At 40.9% G+C, this 26,587-nt stretch overlaps 2 protein-coding genes across 6 annotated transcripts in view; both read left to right on the top strand.

Moving 5' to 3' along the window:
• The first annotated feature begins 225 nt into the window (after window positions 1-225).
• On the top strand, window positions 226-15,474 carry mansc1 (MANSC domain containing 1). The gene is made up of 5 exons (XM_041976982.1): window positions 226-832; window positions 4,343-4,417; window positions 6,140-6,445; window positions 10,506-10,646; window positions 14,125-15,474. Exons 3-5 carry the CDS (start codon window positions 6,199-6,201, stop codon window positions 15,261-15,263), a joined length of 1,527 nt encoding a protein of 508 aa, XP_041832916.1. The 5' UTR covers window positions 226-832; window positions 4,343-4,417; window positions 6,140-6,198; the 3' UTR covers window positions 15,264-15,474.
• A 4,443-nt stretch (window positions 15,475-19,917) lies between these two features.
• Window positions 19,918-26,587, top strand: part of lrp6 (low density lipoprotein receptor-related protein 6) — a 39,315-nt gene continuing 32,645 nt past the window's right edge. For all 5 annotated transcript variants that reach the window (XM_041978067.1, XM_041978066.1, XM_041978064.1 and 2 more), the window contains exons 1-2: window positions 19,918-20,228; window positions 25,265-25,661. In XM_041978067.1, the coding sequence (XP_041834001.1) occupies window positions 20,174-20,228; window positions 25,265-25,661 (452 nt within the window). In that variant the 5' untranslated portion in view covers window positions 19,918-20,173. The remainder of the gene's footprint in view (window positions 20,229-25,264; window positions 25,662-26,587) is intronic.

Below are 26,587 nucleotides of genomic sequence, written 5' to 3'. Positions count from 1 at the left end.
TTAATGATTAACGGTCCACCTTTCTCAGACCAACTTCAGACCAATATTATGTTTATGCCTTGATATATTTAATCTCAGAGTATTCAGATGTGCCTTTTCGTTGAAATCTGGCTTATTTAATATGTTTTTCATGTTTGCTTTCGTCTCTGTTGGGTTTCCATACAGTAGCTGAGGGTTTATAAAGTCTGGACTTGTCAGATGTGATGTAGTCTGGATCTGGCGCTGCTGACGAGCTTTTCTTTCTGATGTTTTCTTCACGGTCTTCATTTATTGATGAGCCTGCATGTTAATCTCTTATAATCTGCTTTTATTTAAACGTCTCTGCTCTTGGAGGTTCGTGATGAGCTTTTTGTGATATTTCCGAGAAAACGGGATAATTTTCTGGGTTTCAGGTGTAAAAAGACCGTGTTTTCCTCAGAGTGGGGATGCAGGCTCATCCCTCCCCCTACCAGAGGACAAAGACTAAAATGGGTCAGACTCCGGAGAGGAAGCAGCACATCTTGCGCACCAGCCATCATGTAATGTAGTTGATGATCCAGAGACAGAAGCTGCAGCTGACCGGCTCCCCCGCCGCGTGACGGCCGACTCGTCGCCGCTTTTAGCCGCTGGATGTTCCGCTGCCGCCGAAGCGGAGACGTTATTGTTCTGCGGGTTTATTCTGAGTAGGCTTTTATTTTTATTTCAACATGTCCTCTCGGAATGGGTGAAGCCTTGGACTGAAGCGGGTTTTAACGCAGCTGCTGGAGCCTCTAGTTTCCAGGCAAACGCCGACTCATCTGACCGACCGACGGAGGACGATGGCAGCGCCGAGTTGTCCACGGTGAACGTAGAGGTAGAGCCGGGAGGGGGGTGCAAACACCAGGCTGCAGTCATCTTCCTGCTCCCTGCTTTGTGTCCTAGTTTAGGCTCCATGATCAGGCAGCAGGAGCACCCCTACAACAAGTAAAAAGCTGTTAGTTAGGTTTGGCAAGCAGAGTTTGTTTAGATGGAAACGGCCTTCACGTCCCACTAAAACTACCAAACCCAAATAAATCCAAAAATCCGTTATGGATCAATCTTTATGTTTTAAATGAGAAATCTAATGTAAAGACTCATCCTTGCTCCAAGTCAGCACCACGTTTTTGTTTTTTGTTTTTTTTGTTTTGTTCTTCACCTTTGATCAAATTGATTGGTTTTATAATTTAATTCCACATGGGCCTACTTACAGGGTCAGAACAACAAAAAATAAAATATGAACAAATAACATAATAATATATAACAATTCAAACAATAAAGATGGCATCCTTTATATTTACTTATTTTCTAGCTAGTACTCGTCTTCTAATCAAACAAACTTTCTTCCTAGCTAAACTTCTTAATGTCTCCATGAAATCAAATGTTTATTATCCATGAACAAGTTACAGAAAAGTACAAGTAATTGTTAATGACAGGACTTGACTGGGATTTGATCTTGGTCCAATGAAATTTTGAATTTCATCAAAGCTCACAAAGACTGACTGAGCAGGCCACTGTAGCTAACCAATCAGAACTCCCTGCTCTTTGAAAAGTGGTTAGCATCCTTCTTGTGAAAGGATACATGTAAAGCCAATATATTTGCTTTTTAATCTTGTGTTCTCGTAGCAAACCAGATCTGTTATTAGCGTAATTAAAATGCTTGCTACGGTTCTAGTAGGATGTAGGATCCCACTAGGGGGCACATCAGAGAACTCATAAAGATAAAGATTGCAAACAAAACAATAAGCATAGAGATAATAGAGGAGGTTTGTGTTCGCTTTATTTTTAGAATACAGCAGAAAAAACACCAACAGTGGTATCTTTAGCCAACGGGTCTGGTTTTTCATTGTTTTCACAGGCAAAAACCGGAAAAGAAACCAGAATATCTAAAGCATCCAACTGTTATGGGAACTTTCTGTTGGGGTCCCAATCTTGCCAATCTGACCCAAAAGGGTAGAGCTTGATGCATAGCAATCCATTGATTGGTTAAAACAATCATCACTTCCTGTGTGACTAAATCACCAGAGCAAAAAAGGGACAACTCCGTGTTTAAATAAACAGTAGATTTATTGTTATTTAAAGCCAGAAAACAAGAAGAGAAGACAAACTGCTGGATGTCCACCATTCTCCTCTTCCTCCCACATTAGCAGCTAACTCTAAGACCGTAGGATCCCACATTAGCATCAGATCATTACAGTAATCTGATTACTCCCAAATATCAATTATTCAATTAGAATTGTGTTACATAAGTTAAATTTATAAATTTATCTGGAAATAAACATAGGATTTAATCTAAATCTAATCGAACCAGGCAGTTGTGAATCAAATTGAACTGAATTAGGTAAGTTCAATCATATCCACTTCATCTATTAAGGTATCTAAGCATAGCATTTGTATGGTACACACTTAAGTCTTTACCATATAAGGTTCTCTGTCCCACAGACTGGATTGACACAAGAACATGCATTCCATGCAAATGAGCATCCTATAGGCAAACTATGATTGGAGGACACAGGACTGAGGAATTTTCTTTGTTTAAACCCTATATAAGACAGAATAACACATCAGGTCTTTAGGTCTTCGTTCTAGTTTTGGGACCTCCAGATTTTGCTGCAGAAATCTGTTTTGATGTCTGAACTTTTGTAATAAACTTCTTTTTATTATTCAAGTCAGCGTCCAGAGACGTTTTTGCCTGAGAGCCAATTTTTCCACATCTCCTGATCAAGATACATCAGTATAAAGCACATTTTAAAAACAATAACATTTCTCCAAAATGCTGCACATCAAATAATATCAATGAAAACAATAACCAAGTGTTTCTCTGTTTAGTTCCACCAGCTCTTATAAAAAAAATAAAAACAAGTAAAAAGATCAAATAAATAAAAAGACAGAGAGGAACACACAACTCGCATGGTGTTAAATCCAGAGAATAAAAGTGGGTCTTTAAATACAAACAATAAGATCTTAAAATCAATTCTAAAACATACAGGCAGCCAGTGCAAAGAGGCTAAAATAGAGGTGACATGTTTGCATTTCCTGGCCCCAGTTAAAAGTCGTGCCACGAAGTTCTGGACTAACTTTAAAAGACAGAGTGCGTTATTGCAGATGCCTGAGTAAAGAGCGTTGCAGTAGCCCAGACGAGAAGAAATAAAAGCATGCACAACCTGTCCAAAAACAAAGACAAAAAACATTTCACCTTTGATCAAAGACGAAGGTAATAAAACTCAATTTTAAAACGGCATTGACCTGGTTGTCACGTTTAAAATCGTCGTCCATGGTGAAACCAAGGCTGGTGACTTTGGGATGAACAAAATTTTAGGAGGCTCCCCAGTCAAAGCGGGCATTTCAAACAGCATAATCTCAGTCTTTCCCTTGCTCTGTTTTAAACATTTTGGGCTAACTAAGCTTTGACGTTAGACAGTTGAGTAGTGGTATCAGAGGGCGGTGGCTGTTTTGTGTCAGTAGTGGTGATACCAGCCCTAAACCTGAGATGAATTAATCTACTGAATTTTTAATAATTAATAAGAACAATTAACTAATAATTACTATTATTATCTATTATTTACAGTTTTCACTCTGTTCTTGTGGCTGAGACTGAATCTTTTCCTGTGTTTAAGCTTCAAACTTAGTTTCATTGATGTGGGGAACATCTTGGCTTATGATTGCTTTTAAACTGTGAGATTACTGCTTTACCTTCTAAGCTACAACCAACCATCTATCAGTTTAATAAAAAATTATGCTAAACGTTTCCATGAAGCATCTTTTGGAGTCCTACTTCCTTACAGAAGAAAATGAAGCTGTTCCTTCCACAGAAAGCGTGGTCTGCTCTGAATGGTCAGCTCCAGTGGCCTGATCAGGCTCCACCTATGGATGGACGATACTAACGCTTTCTCTTTCGATATGATACCATCAATTTATTATATTTTTTAATGTATATCATTGAAGATGCCAATATTCTTTGCTCCTTAAATAAAAAAAAATCACACAAGTATAGAGTGTGTAATAATCTTTATTGCTGTGGAAATATGAAATATAAAGGGATATAAACATTGTACTTCCTCTTATTGGAAAAAAGAAAACATTAAATTTAATTTCATGAGACCTTTGCTATCAGTGTTTGTCTGGTGTAAGTATGAATTTAAACAAACTAAAATCTGTTTTTATTTGCAAAGTGAATAATTTTGTCTGTAATGTTCTTCCGTCTGTGTTTGGTTATGATAAGTCCCAGATACACCAAGGTGCACCTGGTTATGACGGTGCTGATAGTGGATCAATACACATCTGAGAAGCAGATAAGATGAATCTGTGAAGCAGATAAGATAAATTAACAGCACTGTGTGTCTCACAGGAGACGGACTAAAGTCCTTGTTTGTGGACTGTGGACTCAAAAAGCTGCAGAAGGACCATTCACACAAGCTGCCCGGTGAGTCCCCGCTCTTAATAACACATATTCTCACATTTTATTTGCAGCTTAGTGTCTTCATTGTATATTTATTTGACAACAAATATTTTACATGTTCTCTCTTATGTCTAAAATTCAATATTAACGTGATGATGCTGTTAATCAGACTAGGCCTTCAGGTCCTCCAGACCAACTTCCTTTTCGGCTCTAAAAAGAAAGTTTTATACTTTATTGGGCAGAGTTTTCTTATTTAAAATCTGTATTAATTCTTTCGTGTCAGGTGGTTTTCCAGCTGTTTTTTAACATGCTGATGTGCAGCTTTAAATCAAAAGACTACATTTCTGTCTAAAGTTTTATAGAAAATTGTTTTTAATCAGTTCCAGATATTAGTAGATGCTCATAACAGATGTGAAAAGCTCCAGTTTGGTTTTAAATCAGGTCACAGCACTGAAAAACAGCTCCTCTTAGAGTTTTAATTGCCTCCTTTTTACTGCTGACTCAGAAAATTCAGCTGAATGCTTTTAGACCACCTGCAGCCTTCGAACCAGCAGACCTTCATCGGTGTGTTGTATCAAAGGCTGTGCTGTAACCTAGTTTAAATCACACCTGATTGAGAGGAGTTTTTTTCTCTACATTTTGGTAATTATTCATTTTTCATTACCCCTCTCTTTTGTGGTGTACCCCAAGGCTCCATTGTACCTGCTTTTCACTCTGTATATGTTGTTACATTTTCAAGAGTTCTAATATTCCATTTCATTGTTTTGATTATGACATCAAGGTCAACATACTTTACAAATCAGACAGTAAAACCACCCGTTTCCCCCAAGACAACCTTAAAACCACCCACTCCTGCTAGATATGTGGGACCGCAGGATAAAAAGTCTTCTGACCTCCTGAGCCAGTTTCATGCAGGTTTTAGATGTATTCCTGCTGCAACACACCTGATTCAACTTAATGAGAGCTGTTGGAGAACCATTTCATTTACATCAGTTGTGTTTCAACTTAAAAACATCTAAAACCTGGAGGACAGTGTCCCATGAGAGCCGACATTGGTGATCCCTTCGAGATCAATATGTTTAGATATTTGTTTCCATGAGATTTCTCTTGGTGGTGCCCCATGGTTGATATTTTTCTGTAATATTTTTGTTGCATATTAATAAAAGTCCTTGGACATTTATCAATAACTAATTTCTAAATCAGTTCCTACCACCCCCAGCAGCAGCTGTCCTGAATGTTTTCTACTTGTGGTTTTTCTGTCCGTGGAATGATGGACTCCAGGTTGGTCAGATCAGGTCAGAGGTGGCTTACACATGGTCAGGTCCATCTCACGGACAATACAGTGAGAATAAAAACAGCTACTAATTTCTTCTACTCTCAGCTCTTCAATAAATCATGGTTCTAATTCCTGATCCAACCTGCGTTCTGACCTCCTTCACAGATCTAAAAATGGAAGCAGCCTCTCCACCTCCTTCAGGAGCAGCATCCATTTTTAGTTTTCTATTTATGTCTCCACAGATCTGTTTCTAATTTAGCTCTTTGTGGTTCAGAAACAGATCTGGGACGCTGAGATGAGTGTTTGAAGACTGCAGACAAACCATCATGTTTCAGATCAGTGTTGCTCTAAATGACGGTCCCTGTAGAACAGCCATGACATCTACATCACATCCATCTTGTTGGCGACAGATTGGAGCAGCTCATGTTCTGCTCAGGTGACTGACCTACCTGTCACATGACTCTCTGCAGAACATCTGTGTAGATCTTCGCTCCGAGGCCTTTCCGATTCACCTGGATCTGCTGCAGCCATGACTCCTCCAGCCTTCTTCCCACCTTCACCGAAGCTCGGCCTGCTCATCTCCACTGCACTCATGATGATGATGTCACTTCCTGCATCAGCTCTCGAACCAGAGACGTGTTTCTCCAGACAGCATCAGGGGGTAACCGTCAACGTCAGAGTAGCCATGAGCATAGCCACGACGGCCACGGACACCCGGGCGGTCCGATCCGAGAGAGACTGCGTCCTCGCCTGCTGCTCAGAGGAAGTCAGATCAGGTGAGCAAAGACGATGATGCCTCCAGAAATTTATCCAAGCAGATGGATAGATCCACTAAGCTGGCTCAGATTACACTTTCCTGGTACTGACCTGCTGATATCAGGATCAGCTCATTATGATAAAGATAAAATGCTGCATAAAATTAGAAGAAGAAATGTTTGGTCATAAAGAAGAAAAATCACTTCATTTAAGATTAGGTTCGAATATTTTTATATGATTTGTTTTGCTCCAGATGTCCCGTATACACCAGTATCTGATTCAGGAATGAGGAAAAATAGTTCTCTAGCAACTGGTTTTTTAATTTTATTTTTATTTCTAATTTTATAAATGAATTAAATCTACATGTACTGATGTACATGTATATATATATATATATATATATATATATATATATATATATATATATATATATATATATATATATATATATATATGTATAAATTGTCCCCTCGCCCTCCTTGGGCGGTCTCTCATCTATCCAAGCTCAGGTCCTCTTGAGGGTTATGCGCAGTGTCTTTGCTGTTCCTAGGACTGCACTCTTCTGGACCGAGATGTGCTGCTGTAGCCACTCTTCCAGTTTGGGGGTTACTGCCCCGAGTGCTCCGATGACTACGGGCACCACTGTTGCCTTTACTTTCCAGGCCTTCTCAAGTTCTTCTTTTAGGCCTTGGTATTTCTCCAGATTCTCATGTTCCTTTTTCCTGATGTTGCAATCGCTTGGTATTGAGATGTCAACCACAACGGCTTTCCTCTGTTGTTTGTCCATCACCACAATGTCTGGCTGGTTTGCCATTACCATTTTGTCGGCCTGGATCTGGAAGTCCCACAGGATCTTAGCTCGGTTATTCTCTACCACCTTCGGAGGTGTTTCCCACCTTGACCTCGGGGCTTCCAGTCTGTACTCCGCTTGGTTATGACGCTCCTTGTAAGCTTTCCCTGCCAGCATCTTACACCCTGTAGTTATGTGCTGGATTGTCTCAGGGGCCTCTTTGCACAGTCTACACCTGGGGTCTTGTCTTGTATGGTAGATCTAGGCCTCTATTGCTCTGGTGCTCAAGACCTGCTCCTGTGCAGCTATGAACAGTGCCTCTGTGCTGTCTTTCAGTCCAGCCCTTTCCAGCCATTGTAGGATTTCTCGATATCAGCCACGATTCAGTTATCTGTCAGTGGTACATCCCATGGAGGGGCTTTTCCTCCCATGATGGTTCCTCCATCACCACATGATCTGTTTTCCACTGCCTGAGACATTCACCCAGCACTTTGTCAGTTGAGGCCATCTTCCTGATGTATTCAAGGATGTTGGATGTTTCATCCTGGGTAGTGGTTCTGACATTCACTAGACCTCTGCCTCCTTTCTTGCACTTAGTGTACAGTCCCAGGGTGCTGGATTTGGGGCAGAACCCTCCATGCATGGTCAGGAGCTTTCGTGTTTTCACATCTGTGGTCTGAATCTCTACCTTTGGCCAGCTTATTATTCCTGCAGGATATCTGATGACCAGCAGGGCATAGCTGTTAATTGCCTGGACCTTGTTCTTGCCATAGAGCTGACTCCTTAGGACTTGCCTTACTCGTTGGAGGTATTTCGCTGTGGCTGCTTTTCTTATGGCCTGTTCGAGGTTGCCATTTGCTTGTGGGATTTCAAGGTACTTGTAGCTGTCCTCAGTGTCTGCTATTCTGCCGTCTGGGAGTGAGACCCCTTCTGTATGGACTACCTTCCCTCTCTTTGTCACCATCCGCCCACACTTCTCAACTCCGAATGACATTCCGATGTCATTGCTGTAGATCCTGGTTGTGTGGATCAGTAAGTCAATGTCTCGCTCGCTCTTGGCGTACAGCTTGATGTCATCCATGTAGAGGAGGTGACTGATGGTGGACCCATTCCTGAGTCGGTAACCATAGCCAGTCTTGATGATTATTTGGCTGAGGGGGTTCAGACCTGTGCAGAACAGCACAGGGGACAGGGCATCTCCTTGGTATATGCCAGATTTGATGGACACTTGTGCAATTGGCTTGCAGTTGGCCTCAAGGGTGGTCTTCCACTGCCGCATTGAGTTTGCAATGAAGGCTCTTAGAGTCCTGTTGATGTTATACATCTCCAAGCATTCCATGATCCATGTGTGTGGCATTGAGTCATAGGCTTTCTTGTAATCAATCCAGGCAGTGCACAGATTGGTATTCCTGGTTCTGCAGTCCCAAGCGACTGTTCTATCTACCAGCAGCTGGTGTTTTGCTCCTTTGGTATTTTTACCAATGCCCTTCTGTGCTGTGCTCATGTATTGATCCATGTGCTCACTTATCTATGATGCCTGACATGAGCTTCCATGTGGTGGGGAGACAGGTCATTGTCCGTCATTCCCTTTAGGGGATCCTTCTGGATAAGGATTGTCCAGCCTTCAGTTAGCCATTCAGGGTGGGTCCCATCCTTTAGCAGCTGGGTCATTTGTGCTGCCAGGCGCTCATGGAGTGCAGTTAGCTTCTTCAGCCAGTAGGTGTGAACCATGTCAAGCCCTGGTGCTGTCCAGTTTTTCATACCTGAAACTTTTTATTGAATGTCTGCCACTGTGATGGTTACTGGTTCTTGTTCAGGGAGGTTGCTGTGGTCTGCTCTTAGATCCATCACCCACTGTGCACCACTGTTGTGTGATGCCTACTTCTCCCATACGCTTTTCCAGTATTGTTCAGTCTCCAGCCTTGGCGGGTCTGCCCTGTTGTTATTACCCTGCCACTGAGAGTACACTTTAGCTGGTTGAGTTGAGAACAGCCGGTTTATTTGTCTTGCTTTAATTTCTCTCGTGTACCTCTTTAGGCAGGTGGCCAAGGCTTGGAGTCGCTGTTTGGCAGTTTCAAGTGCTTGAGGTATGGGCATCTGGCTGTACCTCCTGGGTACCTGTTTTTTCATTGCACCTTTCTGGAGCTCTGATAGTTGGCTCACTTCTCTCCGAGCTGCCTTGATTTTAGCATCCAACCTCCTCTTCCATGGTGGATATGTATCTTTATGGTTGCTCTTTGGTTGATAGCCAAGCACCTCAAGGATCACAGCTGCTGAGGTGTAGATCAGCTCATTGGTTTCAGTGATGGTCATTGTAGGAATCGTTCTCAAAGCTGCATTCACATCTTCCAGGAGACTTTCCGATGGTGCATCACTCATCCTCTGTAATTGGCGTCGGGTTTGCCTGATGTTCATTTTTGTCATGATCTTATCTCTTAGGTCAGTCGCTGCCTCACGCAGCGTGATTGTGCTTATTGGGGCTTCGTACCCAATCTCTGCATGGGGAGTTGTTGTTAACTCCCCCCTGACTTGACATCCTGGCTCCCCCTTACCGTAGCATTTGTGTTGTACCTCGTCAATCTCAAGCTGTGACAGCAGCTGCCATCTGTGGATGTTGGAACGTTGAGCTACTAGTTGTTTGGCAGTGAGTGTTGATTGTGGGTTTCGAAGATTCCATATTTCCTACATTCTCTGCATGTAACCCCACTGACTAGGGTTACTGGAGTAGTAGCATTCCAACAGAGCCTTGTTGTCGCCTCTCGTCCATTTCCGTCTTGTTCCAGTAGCCAACTTCTCGCCAGGGTGCTCTGGTTCCCCAGCACCTGACGCAGACCTTGTTTGACCGAATGACGAATATATATATATATATATATACATATTGGTTAACACTTGCCGCTTCCCACTGTAGTTTTGGACAAATGAACTGTCCAATCAGGGCAGAGTTAAAAAAAAAAGTCTACAACGTGCATAATGTTTTGGGGTTTTTTTGTTTTTTTTTTCAGAAAAAATTACTTTTTTAATTAGTGTGAATGAAATACCTTTTTTTTTTGGACCATCCTTGTTATGCTCATTGTATGTAGTGTATGATATCTAACTGTTTTATTGATGCCATTTCTCAATAAATTATTGATAATAAACAGTAATGTGGCTTTATATTGATATGCTTATTAGCCACATGCTAATAATTTTATATTATGCTGACTTAAAGCAACAGATCAGGAGCAAGAGAAGGAGACTGTGATCTGTGTCTGGATAACGTGTTTAAAGATCAAAACTTTGTGTATCTGAAGGTGCCAGATGCAACATGGCCGTGTTCAACTCCATCAAAGCGCCTGGTGATGATAACTGCATCCTGTTCCACTGTCAGAGCGAGCAGGACTGTCCTCTAATGAAGGCTCAGGACGGCATCAACACCTACGACATCTACAAAGGTGAAGATTTTGAGAACACATAAAATCTGTTTTCCTGCTCTGGTGAGCTCATTCTGATGGCTTTCCGCTCCTGGTCAGTCCAGTACGTGATGACATCACTGTGAAACACACTGGCATAGTGCCTTTCTATTGGTTAACACTTGCAGCTTCTCGTTGTAATTTTGGACAAATAAACTGTCTAATCAGGGCAGGGCATGCAGTTTTTTAAAGAAACAGGCGCTAAAAGCATATGGAGAGCCGTTTTATTCATAATTAAATGAATAAATACCATTTTAGTCCAAGTCCAGACGGAGTCCGAGCCTAGGACGTGAGTGGGACACACTCACCAAGACCCTCTACGGTAAGGGTCGCTATTGCACAAGGTAGCAGAGAGGTCAGGCCACACCTCTGCCCCAACGCCACCAGGGTTGAGCACAGTGAAACGCCAAAGCTTGATTCATAAGCTGGAAGTTCAGCTGTTCATTGTTATGGTTCTTTATGTTCATCCCTGGCAAATTTTAAATGGCACTTTTTTTATGAGACATGCAGAATTTTAGATACTTCCTTTTTATTTTTGTCCTTTTCTAACAAGCATATCTAGACACAGATACAGAATTACACATTACAAGTAAAATGGATTTCCTAAATATTAATAGTTATAATGTTAAAGAAATTAATAACCCTGTTAAAAGAAAAGAAATTCTATCCATCAATCCATTTTCTGCCGCTTATCCGGAGTCGGGTTGCGGGGGCAGCTGCCTAAGCAGGGAAACCCAGACTTCCCTCTCCCCGGCCACATTCACCAGCTCATCCGGAGGGATCCCGAGGCGTTTCCAGGCCAGCCGAGAGATGTAGTCTGTCCAGCGCATCCTAGGTCTTCCCCGGGACCTCTTTCCGGTGGGACGTGCCGGGAACACCTCACCAGGGAGGCGTCCAGGAGGCATCCTAGCCAGATGCCCGAGCCACCTCATCTGGCTCCTCTCGATGTGGAGGAGCAGCGGCTCTACTCTGAGCCCCTCCCGGATCACCGAGCTTCTCACCCTATCTCTAAGGGAGAGCCTGGCCACCCTGCGGAGGAAACTCATTTCGGCCGCTTGTACTCGCGAATCGCGATCTTGTTCTTTCGGTCACTACCCACAGGTCATGACCATAGGTGAAAAAAAGAAATTCTAAACCAATTAAAAATGTTGAAATGCACTATAGCTCTCATCCAAAAAAGGCATTTATCTGTAACTAAACAGTTAAAGCTGAAGAGAAAGTGGGTCGACCAGATTTATGGGGCAAGCTACAATAATGGAAAGAAGAGAGGAGTCGCTGTTCTGTTCAAGTCTGTACCTTCTAATAATGAGAAACCATTAGAAGACAAAGAAGGCCGCTAAGTGATGGTGATCAGTCCAGCTGAAGGCATAAAACTGACCATCTTAAATGTTTACACCCCCAATGAAGACCACCCTACGCTCATAAAGAATATCGCAGCACTAGTGACTGAAAAGGGAGAAGTAATAATCCTGATAGGAGGAGACTTTAACTGTATACCTAATAATAAAATTCACAGAATGCCGTCAAATACCAGACCTTTCTCTAAAAAGGCCAGAGCCTTGTTAAATATGATAAAGGAGATGGGTCTGGTAGAAGTCTGGCGACCTCTGCACCCAAATGATAAAGACTTCACTTTTTGGTGACAAGTACATGGAAGCTACACACGAATTGACTTTATCTGAATTCTAAAAAAGAAAGATTTATACAGGGTAAAAGAATGCAGGATCGACCCGATTACCATCTCAGACCATAGCCATAGGATTGGAGACACACTTTAGACACTGGAGACTTAATGTCTCCCTTCTAACAGATCCTTCCAATAAACAAGAGATAGAAAATGCAATGAGTGAATACTTCTCTATAAATGATGATGGAAATATTTCCCCTCTAATATTATGTGAGGACAGCAAAGCTACAATCAGAGGTACATTCATTTTAATTGGATCCAACTTAAAGAAACAAAGACATGCAAAACAAATAGATTTGGAACAGGAAATTAAAAGAGCTAGATGAGCTATTAACATACAAAGTAGAAGGAGCTCTCAGATTTGCTAGAACATTTTAGGAAATGTGTAACAAAGTGAGCAAGCTGTTGGCTTTTCAGCTACAAAAACTTCAATCAAGCCAAATCAGACACCCAGACTCCAACCAGATAAAAACACAACCTAAAGAAATCTCAGAGGCATTTGCAACATATTACGGACAGTTATACAAGAGCCAAGAAAATGGATTAAAAATAAAGCTTATGTAAGGGAATTCTTAGAACCTCTGAATATGAAAAAACTAACAGAAGACGAAGCTTGCAAAATAATACAACTGGAAATTAATAACCAGATACACTCCTCTGATTGTCTCCACACAGTGAAAACACCCTCACTACAATGCTGCTGTAGTGGGAAGACTGGAGACCTTACACACATTCTCTGGGACTGCCCCCTGATCCAGGACTACTGGAAAAGTATTAAAGTAGAAATAGAGAGGATTTTACTAATAGATATTCCCTTTGACCCACTAATGACATAGCATAACATAATCAAAAAAAATGATTAACTGGAAAGGGAGGAGGCACCAACCAGGACACAGTGGTTTCAAAAACCTCAACAGGTCTACATAATGAAACAAATGAAAGCAAACCTGCAACTAAAGATGGACTTGTGTCACCCAATATTTAGCAGATTAAATAGGCTGTAATGATGTTTGGAAAGATGTCTTGTCTACAAATATAGCTTTGCTTCCATTTTATTTTACTTAGCTCGTTTGTTTGCCTTTTTTTTCATTAACTTGTTTATTCGTTTTAACTAATATCATTATTTATTGGGTTACTGTTCCTAAATGTGTCCTGCATTTCATTTCATCCCCAACTCTTTTTATGTATCACTGTGCCACCGAGGAATGTTCCCTATGTTGTTAACTGTAAAAATTAATGAAAGGAAAGTGTTTGTTTGAAAAATGAATTAATAAATAAATACTAAAAGGAATTAATATCCCATAAAATAAATAAAAAATAAATTAATAAAATATACATTTACAATATACATGACACTGGATTACCCTGAACGGAGCCTAGTGGGAAAACACTTGGCTATGATTGGTCAGTCGGGTTTGAGAATTCCTAACACACCCACACAGATAACCTTTCATTCAAATATAAGAACCTGAAACAAAAATGTCGAATGAAAAAGTTCCACATCAAATGTAACACCATTATGAAATATAAGTGGTAGGCAGGCAGGTAGAAATAAAAAAAAAAGTATATATAAAGAAATTGAATAATATTAATAAATTAATTAATAAGGAATTAATAAGTGCTATTAAATAAATATTTAAACATTTGTATTGTATTAATTTATTTTGTATGTATTTTTATGGGATATATACTTATTTAATTATTAAGTAAATGACTCTCCATAAAAGCTGGTCAAACATCATCTTGTCGAGTTGTTTTTTCTCTTCTCTGCAGGTTTAAGTCATCCTCCCATCCTGAGACCTGTCAGCACCACCACCACGCCAACAACACCACCACCACCCACCACCACATCAACTACAACAACTGTAACTCCAACCACCACACAGGCCCCGCCCACCACAGAACCTCCTCCCATTATCATCATTGCCACGATGCCTGTGGCTACTGCTCCACCCACCACTGCTGTCATAACAACAACAACAACAACTACACCGTCTCCCACCATCACCTCAAGAAAACCAAACAAAACCAGCAAAAAGCAAAACAAAACCACCAAGAAAGGAAAATCTCATCCCGTCAGCACCGTCACCACCACCCAGCCCCCTCTGAGCTCTACCACATTACTTCCTGTTGCAAAAGCGAGCAAAGATGCGGAGCTTAGAACTACAGTAACACCTCAAACTATAACCACCACAACTACAACCACTCCCAGAACCACTCCCACCTGCCTTTCTACTACTACACCTACTACCACCACTATCACACCCACCACCACTACCAGCACCACCACAACAGAGCCAACCACCACCAGGAAGACTTCTGCAACAAGTCTCATCATTGTACCCAAAGACGCTTTCCAGTCAGACCACGTCCGCCAACCTCACCCCACCCTCCAATCAGACCACATCCCCCAACCTCACCCCACCCTCCAGTTAGACCACGTCCCCCAACCTGACCCCACCTTCCAGTCAGACCGCGTCTCCCGACCCGACCCCGCCCTCCAGTCAGACCACGTCTCCCGACCTGACCCCACCCTCCAATCAGACGACGTCCCCCGACCTCACTCCACCCTCCAATCAGACCACGTCTCCCGACCTGACCCCGCCCTCCAGTCGGACCACGTCCCTCGACCTGACCCCGCCCTCCAATCGGACCAAGTCTCCCGACCTGACCCCGCCCTCCAATCGGACCATGCCACTCAACTTGACCACGCCTCCAAGAGTCCAAGCTCCAGCCGGGGGAAGGCGGTGGCAGCCCAGGGGGCATTGAAGAGTGGCGTGGTGGCGTTCATGGTGCTGGGACTTGCTGTGCTCACTTTGGCCCTGGCTATCGGCGGACGGAAGGCGATGGAGTCTTTTGACCGACGCCATTACACGAGACTGGAGCTGAACGACCTTCATTACGAGGTGTGAGGACATGGAATTGGGCTGGCATGGTTCAGGATGTTCATCACATTAAATAATTAGTTTAGCAGTATTTTCTCTTTGTTATAATCCTGGACTGTGATTGGTCAGGGGGAAGAAGTTACTTCATTAGACAGTAAATGTGATGTTAAAAGAATGAAATATTAATATTATGTTGATAATATGCTCATCGTCGTCTTAATTTAAACCATATATAAAAGATGTTTTTCTTTTGTGCACTTTTTAAAGTTCCTTACTTAATACCTTGATTAGAATTCACTACCAAAAGAAAAAGTCTAAATACAAAAGTGAATTGATTAATAGCAATATATATTTTTTCAGGTTTTCTACAAAAATCACAATAATAATATAATGTGAAAGTTTTTGGCCACATTAAACAGATGTCAGCCCAGGTTTCAACAACAGATATTATTTACATTTAAAGGGGTAGTGCACCGAAAAATGTGTTTTTTGAGCTGCGAACAACACAGAATTACTTAATTGTGATGAAAACTACATATTGTTGATAAAATTTGTATTTTTTTAATTTATTTAAAATATTTTGTGGGTAAATAATGGCTCCACTTATCTCTACAGGGTAAAACCAGGTTATGTTTTTTATGACATAGAGAGGTTATCTACGTCACAAGAAAAATTTAAAACCCCACAGCCCCTCCCTCCAGATGCAGGTAGGCGGGTCCTCACCGTGCAGGCATAGAAAACCATGCCCACCAACGCATATGAGGGGATGTGAACTTATGTGGTGTAGATCTGCTAGTTTCAGACTTCTATTCTTTCACAGTTTCAGCAATGGGTCAGATTTGTGCTTTTGAGGGGTGTAAAAGTAACACCGGACTTTATTCTTTACCTGCTGATCCTCATCTGGTGACAGACAGCAGTTCAAATCATAGCAGCAGCAACTTCCTGCAGCTGCCGCGAGTCTCCACAGCTTTCCAGAGCTGCTGGAGCTGCTGACAGGCAGCTAACAGCACTAACGCCTCACACTGATAAACTTCAGGTTCATGTGTAGCTGAGGAGATTCAGGAGGGGGAAGTCTTCCACCTCAAAGACGCTCTGTGGTGTAGCTGAGCAGCTGTCTGTCAATCCCTTCTGCCTGCGCATCCCGTCCTGCCCACTCTCCGCCCCCTGATCGCCCCACACCTCCCACCCCAACCCTTGTAGTTTCAGGCATTTTTCAATTTTGTCAGTGGGCGGGGTTACGCAAAACGTAGGGGGTGGAGCTACACCTTCAATTTCTTATGAATGAGCAGCTTCTCTGCTCTGATTGGTCAGCTCTGAACCGCCGCCTTTCCACATTCATCCTGAAGTGTTCAGAAGGATCTGTGCTCTGATTGGTTACCCGATTATCCAAATTCATGTCAGTTAATTTCATTGGATGCAGAGTTAGGACCGTGCAGGATGAGTCATCAAATTTTTAAAAATCGTTCCAGGAAACAAAAAACTTAAATAGTCTGTTTTACATATAGAAAACAAACATTTTCAAACAACAATAAAAGCGCTAAAATCTTTATTTGACCGAATTTATTTTTTAATTCTGTAAAAATTTACAGAAATATTTTGGCCATATTCATTGTTTAGATTCTTTTTGCCTTGTATTTTGTTTTCTGAAAAATTTGTAAGCTCATTTGTTCCTGTTTGAAGAGAAGCTTGTTCATAAAAGAACTCAATCATTTCGATCAGAATCTGATCTGAATCACTCTCTTTATCTACAAGTTTAACACAGAAAAAAAAAAACAGAAAAATTTTTTTCTTTTGTTTTTTTGGACAACAATCATTAGAAAGACAGTTAATAATATAGTAACAATAATTAAATGGCCAGAATTGGTAAGAGTAATGAGATTACATGCCATCAGAAACCCAAACCAAGGGGTAGAGATTACTCATGCAGATTTATTTCCACAAAATTTGAATGAAATTTATTATATTCACTCACAAATTAGGCTGTTAATGACTTTCTGCTGACAAATAAAACACAAATTGCCGCCTTGTTGGAGGGAAAAGTGAAGATGTCCCATTAGTCTCCATGTTGGGATTATTTTCTGTCTCTTTATTGCAGCTTTGAGTTTGATGATCATTTTGTAGTTTTATTCTTCAGACTCTGAATCAAACTTCAGACTTTGGGCGAAGAGGCTGTGCTCAGCCTCCAGGTTTGAGGGTTGATGCTCTGTACAGACTCCCTTCTTCTCTCCTGGCTGACTGGGGAGGAAACTCCAGCTGGTGAAGGAACGAAGAACAAACAGCAATACCGACTTTAACTCCTCCAAACTCAGGAAGCCTGTGAAGTGTGGAACGTCAGGACTGCGTTTCCTCTTCGTCGAGCAGCTCGTGAGCTCGTTGTGTATACACCTGCATGTCTTCACACCATGTCAGTGTAGATCTCACTCTGCTACTGTGCTGTTTTTCTATTTTCTTCACCAGGATTCCAATGAGAGGGGCAATCCTCTGAAAATGATGCACTGTTGTATTCTGTGGGGTTTTGATAAATATAATCAGCTTCTTTTGAGATATTTGATGGTTTTTTCTTAGCTGAGAAGACACTGGCTGCGCACTATTTTCCTATAATAAGCACACTTGTATTGGACACAGAGTGAAGCGGCTGTTGTAGCAACAACTGACCAGCAGGTGGCAGCAGCAGCCTGAACAGCTGATGCCGCACTGACTGCTTCTTTGATTTTTACTCTGATTACTTTCATGGATGGTGATATTTTGGTCTTGTTTTGTGAAGTGATGCTTTTTGCATAAGTTTGGAATTTGATGTTTGTTGTAAAGATTAAAAACGTGATTTTTGAACACATGCAGCTTGCGAGCGTCTCCTGTAGAAGAAGAAGGGTTATTCATCTGAGGAATTTAATCTCAGAGTGAACGTTTGCTTCTGATTCACAGCTGAGAACATAAAAAAGCAAACATGTTGATTTAGAAAAATTAAATCAAAAGTGGGGGATGAGAGAGGATTTATTTTCCTGCAGGAAAAACAACCGAATAAAAAGATCAAAAATCTGGTTGGAGAAAGAAAGGGATATATTGCTTACAGAAAGACCAATGATCCACCAACCCACACTAGTTCAGCTGTTCTTAGAGCTGCTGGAGTCTACTGGCTGCAGTCTGGATCGTTTATTTTTTAGGCTAGCCGAGAGTTACCCACCAAATACTCAAACCCCACCTCAGTCCCATGTTCCACACACCGGTAAGCCACCAATATGATGTTAGCTCTATTAAACAAATACATCTGAACCGTTGGTTGTCACCTTCTGTCTTTAGATCAGATTTAAACACAGATTTAGATTTAATAATAATATTAAACTCAACTTCTCTTGGTTGCTCTTAAGCACTTTATCAAACACATAAGAGCAACCCAGAGAGCTTTGCAGAGCAAGAAAACAACATGAAAGGACACAAGTAAAACAAATTAAATCATTCAGAATAATCTAGATTAAAAGTTACAACTAATAATAAATAATAATATAGACAATGATTAAAGCAGCAATACGGACATTTCCATGGTTTTCATGTTAATAAACTTCATAAGCTACCAATCAGGATGGCTGCGGCCATAGGACAATGGCATTTCAGGGCTGCACTGGGCCATCGGGTAAATTCTCTGAATGAATCTATTGATATTACACGCTGTAGATGGTTGGTCTTCAAACTCTTGAGAAAATTTTTCTGAAATTGTTCCATCATTTTTAGAGCCAGTTAGTCTATGTGAACCTCTGTCCATCTTTCCATCTGAGAGGCTCTGCCTCTCTGAAATGCTCCCTTTATACCCAGTCATGTTACTGACCTGTTGCTAGTTAACCTGGTTAGTTGTCAAATGCTCCTCCAGGTGTTTCTGATTTGTAGTAATTACTTTTCCAGCCTTTTGTTACTTCTGTTTCAACTTTTTCCGGCCATGTTGCTGCATCAGATTCACTATCAGCTCATATTTATGTCTCAGTTTCAACATGTTTATGTTCTACTGGGAATGAAATATGAGCTGATGAGATTCTGCTTTATGTACATTTTACACAGAGACACAAGTTTTATTTGGCATTATATAAATATTAATACATTATTTAATACATTTCGAAATATAATTGGCTGTTATATTATCGTATGTGTTAAAATTAAATGTGAGTTTAGATTAAAATCAGAGTTAATTGGATTGTTTGATCAGAAATTAATATTGTATTATTTTACCATTTAACACTGCTTATCGAAAAGATGTGGGAATATATATAGGAACACTAGAACCCCCCCCCCCACACACACACATATGTATATATATATATATATATATATATATATATATATATATATATATATATATATATATATAATTTTTATTTTATACATAATTTTATATATTTTATATTTATTTTAATTAACCAAGCAGTTGAATTTTGATCTATTTGATCTAAATTTTGGGCTATTTGGGGTCCCTGTCCTCTGGGGCCCCCTGTCACTGTGATAAAGTAGTTCCTCTTTAATGCTCGCCTTGTCAGGGGATACTTTGATCTTTGCGGCTTTTCGGTAGTTTGCGGCTGTTCTGGTTGCGGTTCTGCAGGAAGTATCCGCACTATGACGCAATCTGCGGTTCTGCGTGTGCGACGTGAACAATAGAAAGCGTCGGAGTGGAGCGCGGGGAGGAGGAGGGGGGAGCTGAGGGGGGAGCTGCTTCCTTACAGCGGAAGGAGACGACGGAGCTCCTGCAGGACAATGTGAGACACACGGAGAGTTGATCGGACGCAGCAGCGAGCAAACACCCGGGATGGAAGCGGGGAAGATTTAACCCGCATCGGACTTAAATCTTAACGGGAATTCTTCTGAAAATTCGCCTTCTTTTCTTCTGAGGAAGCGGCCGCAGCGATGGGAATACTGCGCTGAGGAGAAGCGGCGGCTGGGCCGAGAAAGGGAGAAAGATGGGTGTCGCGCTGCGGAGTCTGTTGTTGTGTAGTTTTTGTTTTCTCATACGAGGTGAGTTTGCGCTTCAAACGGCGCTTATATGCAGTTTTCTGCGTGTATGGTGTGTGGGAAGAAGAGAATTGCTGCTATCCGCCGAAGAAAGTGGGTTTTCGTTGGATGTTTTTGAGCTCGGCCCTAGCGGAGCTAACGTTAGCTTCCCGCTAGCAGCCTGTTTGTGTTGGAACAGAGGAGCCACAAACAGTCCGTGTTAGTCGGGAAAACATTCCCGCAGATATTTTGCGGAGGGCCGCTGTGTCTCTGCTCGCGCTGTTTTCCCTCAATGTGTTTGTGTTGGAGCAAGTTATGTGTTGCGGCTGTTTTTCCAACTTTACATTGTGTAACTTTTAACGGTCTGCATTGGGAAAAGCAGCAGTTAGCACAACAATGCTAACTAAGCTAGCCATGAAACAGTTAGCCGCAGCCAGCCTGAGGGTTGGAAAAGCTAACAGGTTGCTTCACTCATCTTTACCTTATCATCATAATGAAGATACTTGTATTAATTCTGCAGGTTTCTGAGCAGCGTTACATGTTCAGCTGCAAAAAATGTTACATGATCAACAATAAAAAATATTAAAAGAATAACAAACAAAAACCAGCATATGGTTCTCTCAAAACTCATTAGATATAATATTAGCTTGTTAGATAAACAGGAATATAAATCGTGGGGAATAAAAATTATTAAAGACTAAAAACACCTGTAAAGAGTGAAAATGCTCTAATTAAACTAGTTCATGCCTTCGCGTAAGTTTCGCAGCTAAGATTAAAATTAGTGTTAAACAGGTTTAAAGAGTTAATATTTCCACAAAAATATGATTTTCAAGTTAAAATAATCCGATGTTAAACTAGATTATAATAAGGATTAACACGACTGTTAGGAATTAGAATATGTTTATGTTTATCTTCTTAAAATACACTTCAAGAAGAAACTTATTAACCAGTAGAGTCAAATGAATGTGTTAAATAAAACGTTTAAAAATAAATTTAAACAATGGAAAAAATGTATTATTAGTTAAACTAGTAAAGCACAGAATGGTGTAAAACACAATATTTACCTGATAAAACAATTTCTTGATTAAATCAGTAAAGATAAAGTTGATTTAGACTAAATTGAGTTAAAAACGAGACAGTTTGATCCTAAATGAAGGTTTTAAACATGTTAAAGGTCTTATTTATGTCAGAATGAAACAAAAGAAAAACGTGTAAAACATGAGTACAGAGTTCATGTTTAGAGTGAAATGCTGTTGTGGGAACCATTTATGAATAAAATAGGGAAGAAGTTCATTTAAACTGTAAAAAAAAAAAAAAAAAAAAGTAATATTGAGTATTGAATATTAAGTTAAGACATTTCTCTACAAAGTTTTTTAGACATTTAAGTAGAAACAGCAAAGGCTACTAGTAAAACAACAAGGAGACCAAGTTTATTGTAACCAGAATAAAAATAACTAGCTCACCTGTCACTTCACATTGTTATTAAGTTAAAATTCCAGATTCTTTAAAACATCCAGTAAACAAATCCCGCAGTTTTCCACCATAACTCTTCAGCCACATCACAAACATTCGAGTTATTCCTCTGAAATCTGAAGTCATATTTTCCTCCTGGTGAAGCCACCGCCGAGCTAAGCGTGTTTTATTAAAGTACGAACACAAACCTTGAAGAGCACCGCTAATGTGTGAGACAGAGATAGCAGCAGTAAAACTAAAACAAATAGAACAAACAAAGCATTTATTATTATTTCGTTCATCATTTCATGTGACTCAGGGTTCAGTGATCAGTTACAGGTCGACCAAGTGAAAGGACATTACTCAGGGTAATCAGATTACCCTGAGTAATGTCTGAGTTAGAGTTCCAACTCAGACCACGGGAAAACCTCCTTCTCTTCTATCTGAGAAATTTTGAGGATGTAGCAGAAACTATTTAAGCTGATTCTGTAAATCACATCACCCTGCAACCATCGGTCCTATGGGGTCTCTTCTGAACCTGAACCAGGTTTCTCTAGACCTCAGTGGAGCTCCCACGGCCCACCAGATGTTTTGAAAAGGAAGACACAACTGAATCAGTAATGTCACAGAGAGATGGATGGATTAGGTAGAAATATCGAGGATTCCCATCAGCTGTTGGTGACCCTTCCACATGCCGCCGGTGTTTAAACTGGTCGCCTGCGTGTCGACTGAGTTGTTAAATTCAGCGTCTGACATGAAAACTGATTTCAGATCTACTGATCAGGGCACCGTATTCAACCATTGATTAGAATTTACTTAACTATGAAGTGCAGAGAGAAATAAAAGATAAAATCAAGTAAAATCTCAGCTTTCCCAATCACATGCTCCGCCTCGGCTCTCAGAAGATTCCCAGCTTAGTATGAGTTCGTATTTGACCTGAGAAACATGATGGTCTGATCTTATCTGCAGATTTTAGCATCGACTGTTCTAACTTTGACACTTTTATTTTTCCACTTGAATTAAAAAGTGAGAAAGTGGAGGAAAATATGTGTTATCCTGCAAAGCGGTGTTTTTCTCCCAAACGGCTTCCAGCTGCACTTTCTGTCGCTATGCCATCTTTCTTCTCCTGGATGTGGAATTTGAACCCAGTTATCAGCTGCGGTCGCCCTTCCAGCTCTGCATTGTTACTTTAAACAGGCTAGCTAGCTAACGGCTAACAAGTTTGAGTTAAATCCATCATACATTTGTGGAAACTGAAGCTTTAGTGACCGTCAAGCTAAAGCAGGAGGGGTCGGGTCATCATGACTGACATCTGAAACAAAAACTTCTGAACAAATTTAAAACCTATTCAGAGTAATCAGATTACACCACAGTTCAGAATGTATTGGAAACGACATGAAAGAAGATTAGAACCAGAATTAACTTGAAAGACAAATAAGTTAAAAGTGAAACAGAAATAACACCAGTCACAAAAATACCTCAAAGATCCAATCTATAATCAATACACCTGCAGCTCAGAAGACTGATGAGTGATTATAATAGAAAGATGACCTCAGTAATGTCTTTCCTGTGTGACTCTGACCAGACATGTTACATCTTGAATACTCCGTTCAAATAGTTGGTTATTGATTATTGAGGTGATGGTATTTGGAGCCAAAGAGAAACGATTAAGTGTCACCACAGAACTTCAGTCTATACACCTAAAAACCACCAACCAGGCCAGAAATCTGGGTGTAGTGATGGACTCAGACCTAAACTTTGAGAAACACATTAAGGGAATTACAAAGTCAGCCTACTATCACCTTAAGAATATTTTTTAAGGGTAAAAGATGTGATGTCCCAGCAGGACCTGGAAAAACTAGTCCAGCTTTCATCTTTAGTCGGCTTGATTATTGTAACAGTGTTTTTACAGGTTCTACCTAAAACATCAGTCAGACACCTGCAGCTGATCCAGAACTCTGCTGCTCGAGTCCTCACTAAGACCAAGAAAGTGGACCACATCAGTCCAGCTCTGAGGTCTTTACACTGGCTGCCGGTCCGTCAGAGGATAGACTTTAAAGTTCTGCTGCTGGTCTATAAAGCTCTGAATGGGTTAGGACCACATACATCAGAGACCTCTTGACCCAGTATGAACCTACCAGAACCCTCAGGTCATCTGGATCCAGTTTCTTATCAGTTCCCAGAGTCAGAACCAGACATGGAGAAGCTGCATTCAGCTTCTATGCTCCACATGTCTGGAACAAACTCCCAGAAAGCCTCAGATCAGCTGAAACACTCAGTTTATTTAGATCCAGGTTAAAGACCCACCTGTTCTCTGCTGCATGGACTAGTTTTTATTTAGAAGTCAAAATCTACATCTGGTTCTTTTAAGCTGGAATCATGCTTTAATATTGTGTTTCCCCACACTGGAATTTTATTTCTTGCATTTTATCTATTTTATTTTAGCATCTTCGTTCTGTTTTTATTTCATTAATTGCATTTCTTTAAATCTTTTTTTAATACACTTGTATTGCTTTCTGCACCCTGCTGGAATGTTTTATATGAAGCACATTAAATTGTTTTGTATATGAAATGTGCTATACAAATAAATTTGCCTTGTGTTTCCTATTAATACTCAGCCTGTTCTGGTCATCGATTACTTGTGGTTTTGCCTTCATATACCACATAAAATGTACCACTCATTAACATTTTAGCAGAAAAAATTAAATAAACTTTATTGATGTCTGTCTTACTTATTACTTTATTAAATAACTCCTGTTTGGAAGGCGAGGCCGCTCACGTTAACCTGATGGTGGTACCTGAAACCAGCTCCTCATCGTCATGATCAAATCACATATTATTAATCTTTACCAGTGGTGACCAACTCCGGTTCTCCAGTGACACAGTCCTGCAAGTTTTAGAATATAAAACTTGCAGTACTACATAGGGCTGCAACTAATGACTATTCTGATGGTCGATTAGTCACCGACTATTAAAACAACTAGTCGACCAATCGGATTATGTATCTCATGATTATTATATATGGATCTTATTTCACTTTCAGCTTTGAAATCTTGCATGAGGTTGTTAAGTAAGTCCGACGTTCCTCCTCTTTAATTGTTCGAGCATTGCAGACGTACTTCCGTGGTACACAAGATCCGCTTTACAAATCTCACATGTATTTAATTTATTTTGTAAGTTTAACGTGAACTTATCCCAGACTTTTAACTTTCTCCGCCACGGGTTTCCTCCCTGGTCCGGCACCATATTTTTCCCCTGGCAGACTTCATTGCGCTTGTGCAACTCTCAGCAGAGATAATAAAAGAAGACGATGTCTCACTCTGTAGTTTTTTTTTTTTGTTTTGTTTTGTTTGTTTTTTTTGCCGACAATAGCCGACTGCTAAATTCATTGTCGACTATTTTTGTTGTCGACTATTGTCGACAACGTCGACTAATCGTTGCAGCCCTAGTACTACGGCCTTCGTGGACCCCTGGTCTACACAGTTTTATTTCTGCTTTTTATTCTTGTTGTAATGATGAAAAATCACATTTTTTTGTGTGTTGAGTCAGCTTTTCTCCAGTTTCTGTGTCAGATTTTCCAGATTTAACCAGTTCTGTTCTGTTTACAGCTGAGCCGCTGCTCCTGTATGCCAACCGACGGGACCTTCGGATCGTGGACTCGGCACACGAAAAGGCCAATGCCACAGTGGTGGTGGGAGGCCTGGAGGACGCTGCCGCTGTGGACTACGTGTACTCTCAGGGGCTCATTTACTGGAGCGACGTGAGTGAGGAGGCCATTAAACGCACCTTCTTCAACCAGTCGGGCACCGGCGTGATCCAGACAGTGGTACCGGGCCTGGCCTCTCCAGACGGACTGGCATGTGATTGGTTAGGGCGCAAACTTTACTGGACAGACTCGGAAACCAATCGGATTGAAGTGTCTGAGCTGGATGGATCTCTGAGGAAGGTTCTGTTCTGGCAGGAGCTAGACCAGCCCAGAGCCATCGCTCTGGATCCAGAACGAGGGTGAGTTTCTGTCAGATCATCTGTGAGCTGTTTGAGTTAAATGATGAAGAAATAACAAACAATAGCCAGAAGAACGAGCTGAACGGACCTCCTGAAGTCAGGAAGGAGTCAGACTGTAAGATCAGCTGTTCTCTTTGGGGTTTTTAATATTTAATGAGATCACCTAATAAATGTAAATGATAAAAACTGAGCTTTTATTTTAACCTCTAAAGTCCAGAGGGTCTTTTGGGGGGTTCTGTGTGAAAATGTCAAACCCAAAAAGAACTCTATAAACCATATTAGTATAAAACTAAAACTTCCTTAGAGATGGACGCATCACCACAGATGCTGCTGTGTTAGAGTAAGTGAGGCTGGAACAGAGGAAAAAGACGGATGTCTTTATTTTATAGAATATAACTGTTTTGAAAATCTGTTGCAGGAGATAAAAACCTCCAGAAAAGCATGAACCAACATGTGGACGTTATCTGGTCAAAGAGTCATGCAGCTGAGGTGAAACAGCAACGTTCCAGAGGTTTTAGTAAAGCCAGAGCTAGGTGCTTTTCAGTCAGGTCCTCGTCCTCCGATGAAGAATCTGGGGGACACAGCTCTGTCCCGCTGTCTTCAAACTCATCTTTTTGTTGTTAAATGTGTTGTTTTGGTAAAAATCCCAGCTTACGTTAAACTTCCTGTGGTCCAAACAAGATTCTGACCTGCTCAGGCTCATCTGCAGCCACTCTTCCTCCTCCTCCGCCTGTCCTTCATTACCCAACGTTCCTAGTGTGTCCCCCCCAGGAGCCGGTGGATTATGATGTAAATCCATTAGGATGCAGATAAAAGAAGCCTGTAATGTATTCATTAGTTTTATTTAAATTTGTTCCCATCGCACCGCCTCTGCCGTCTTTCCCTCTCTTCTCTCAACTTTCTAGTCCCGGAAAATCGTCCAGCTT

Source organism: Melanotaenia boesemani, chromosome 23 (genome assembly GCF_017639745.1).
Source record: "Melanotaenia boesemani isolate fMelBoe1 chromosome 23, fMelBoe1.pri, whole genome shotgun sequence".
Classification (NCBI taxonomy): domain Eukaryota; kingdom Metazoa; phylum Chordata; class Actinopteri; order Atheriniformes; family Melanotaeniidae; genus Melanotaenia; species Melanotaenia boesemani.
The sequence above is the reverse complement of the archived record's forward strand: the minus strand, read 5'-3'. Positions and strand labels throughout refer to the sequence as shown.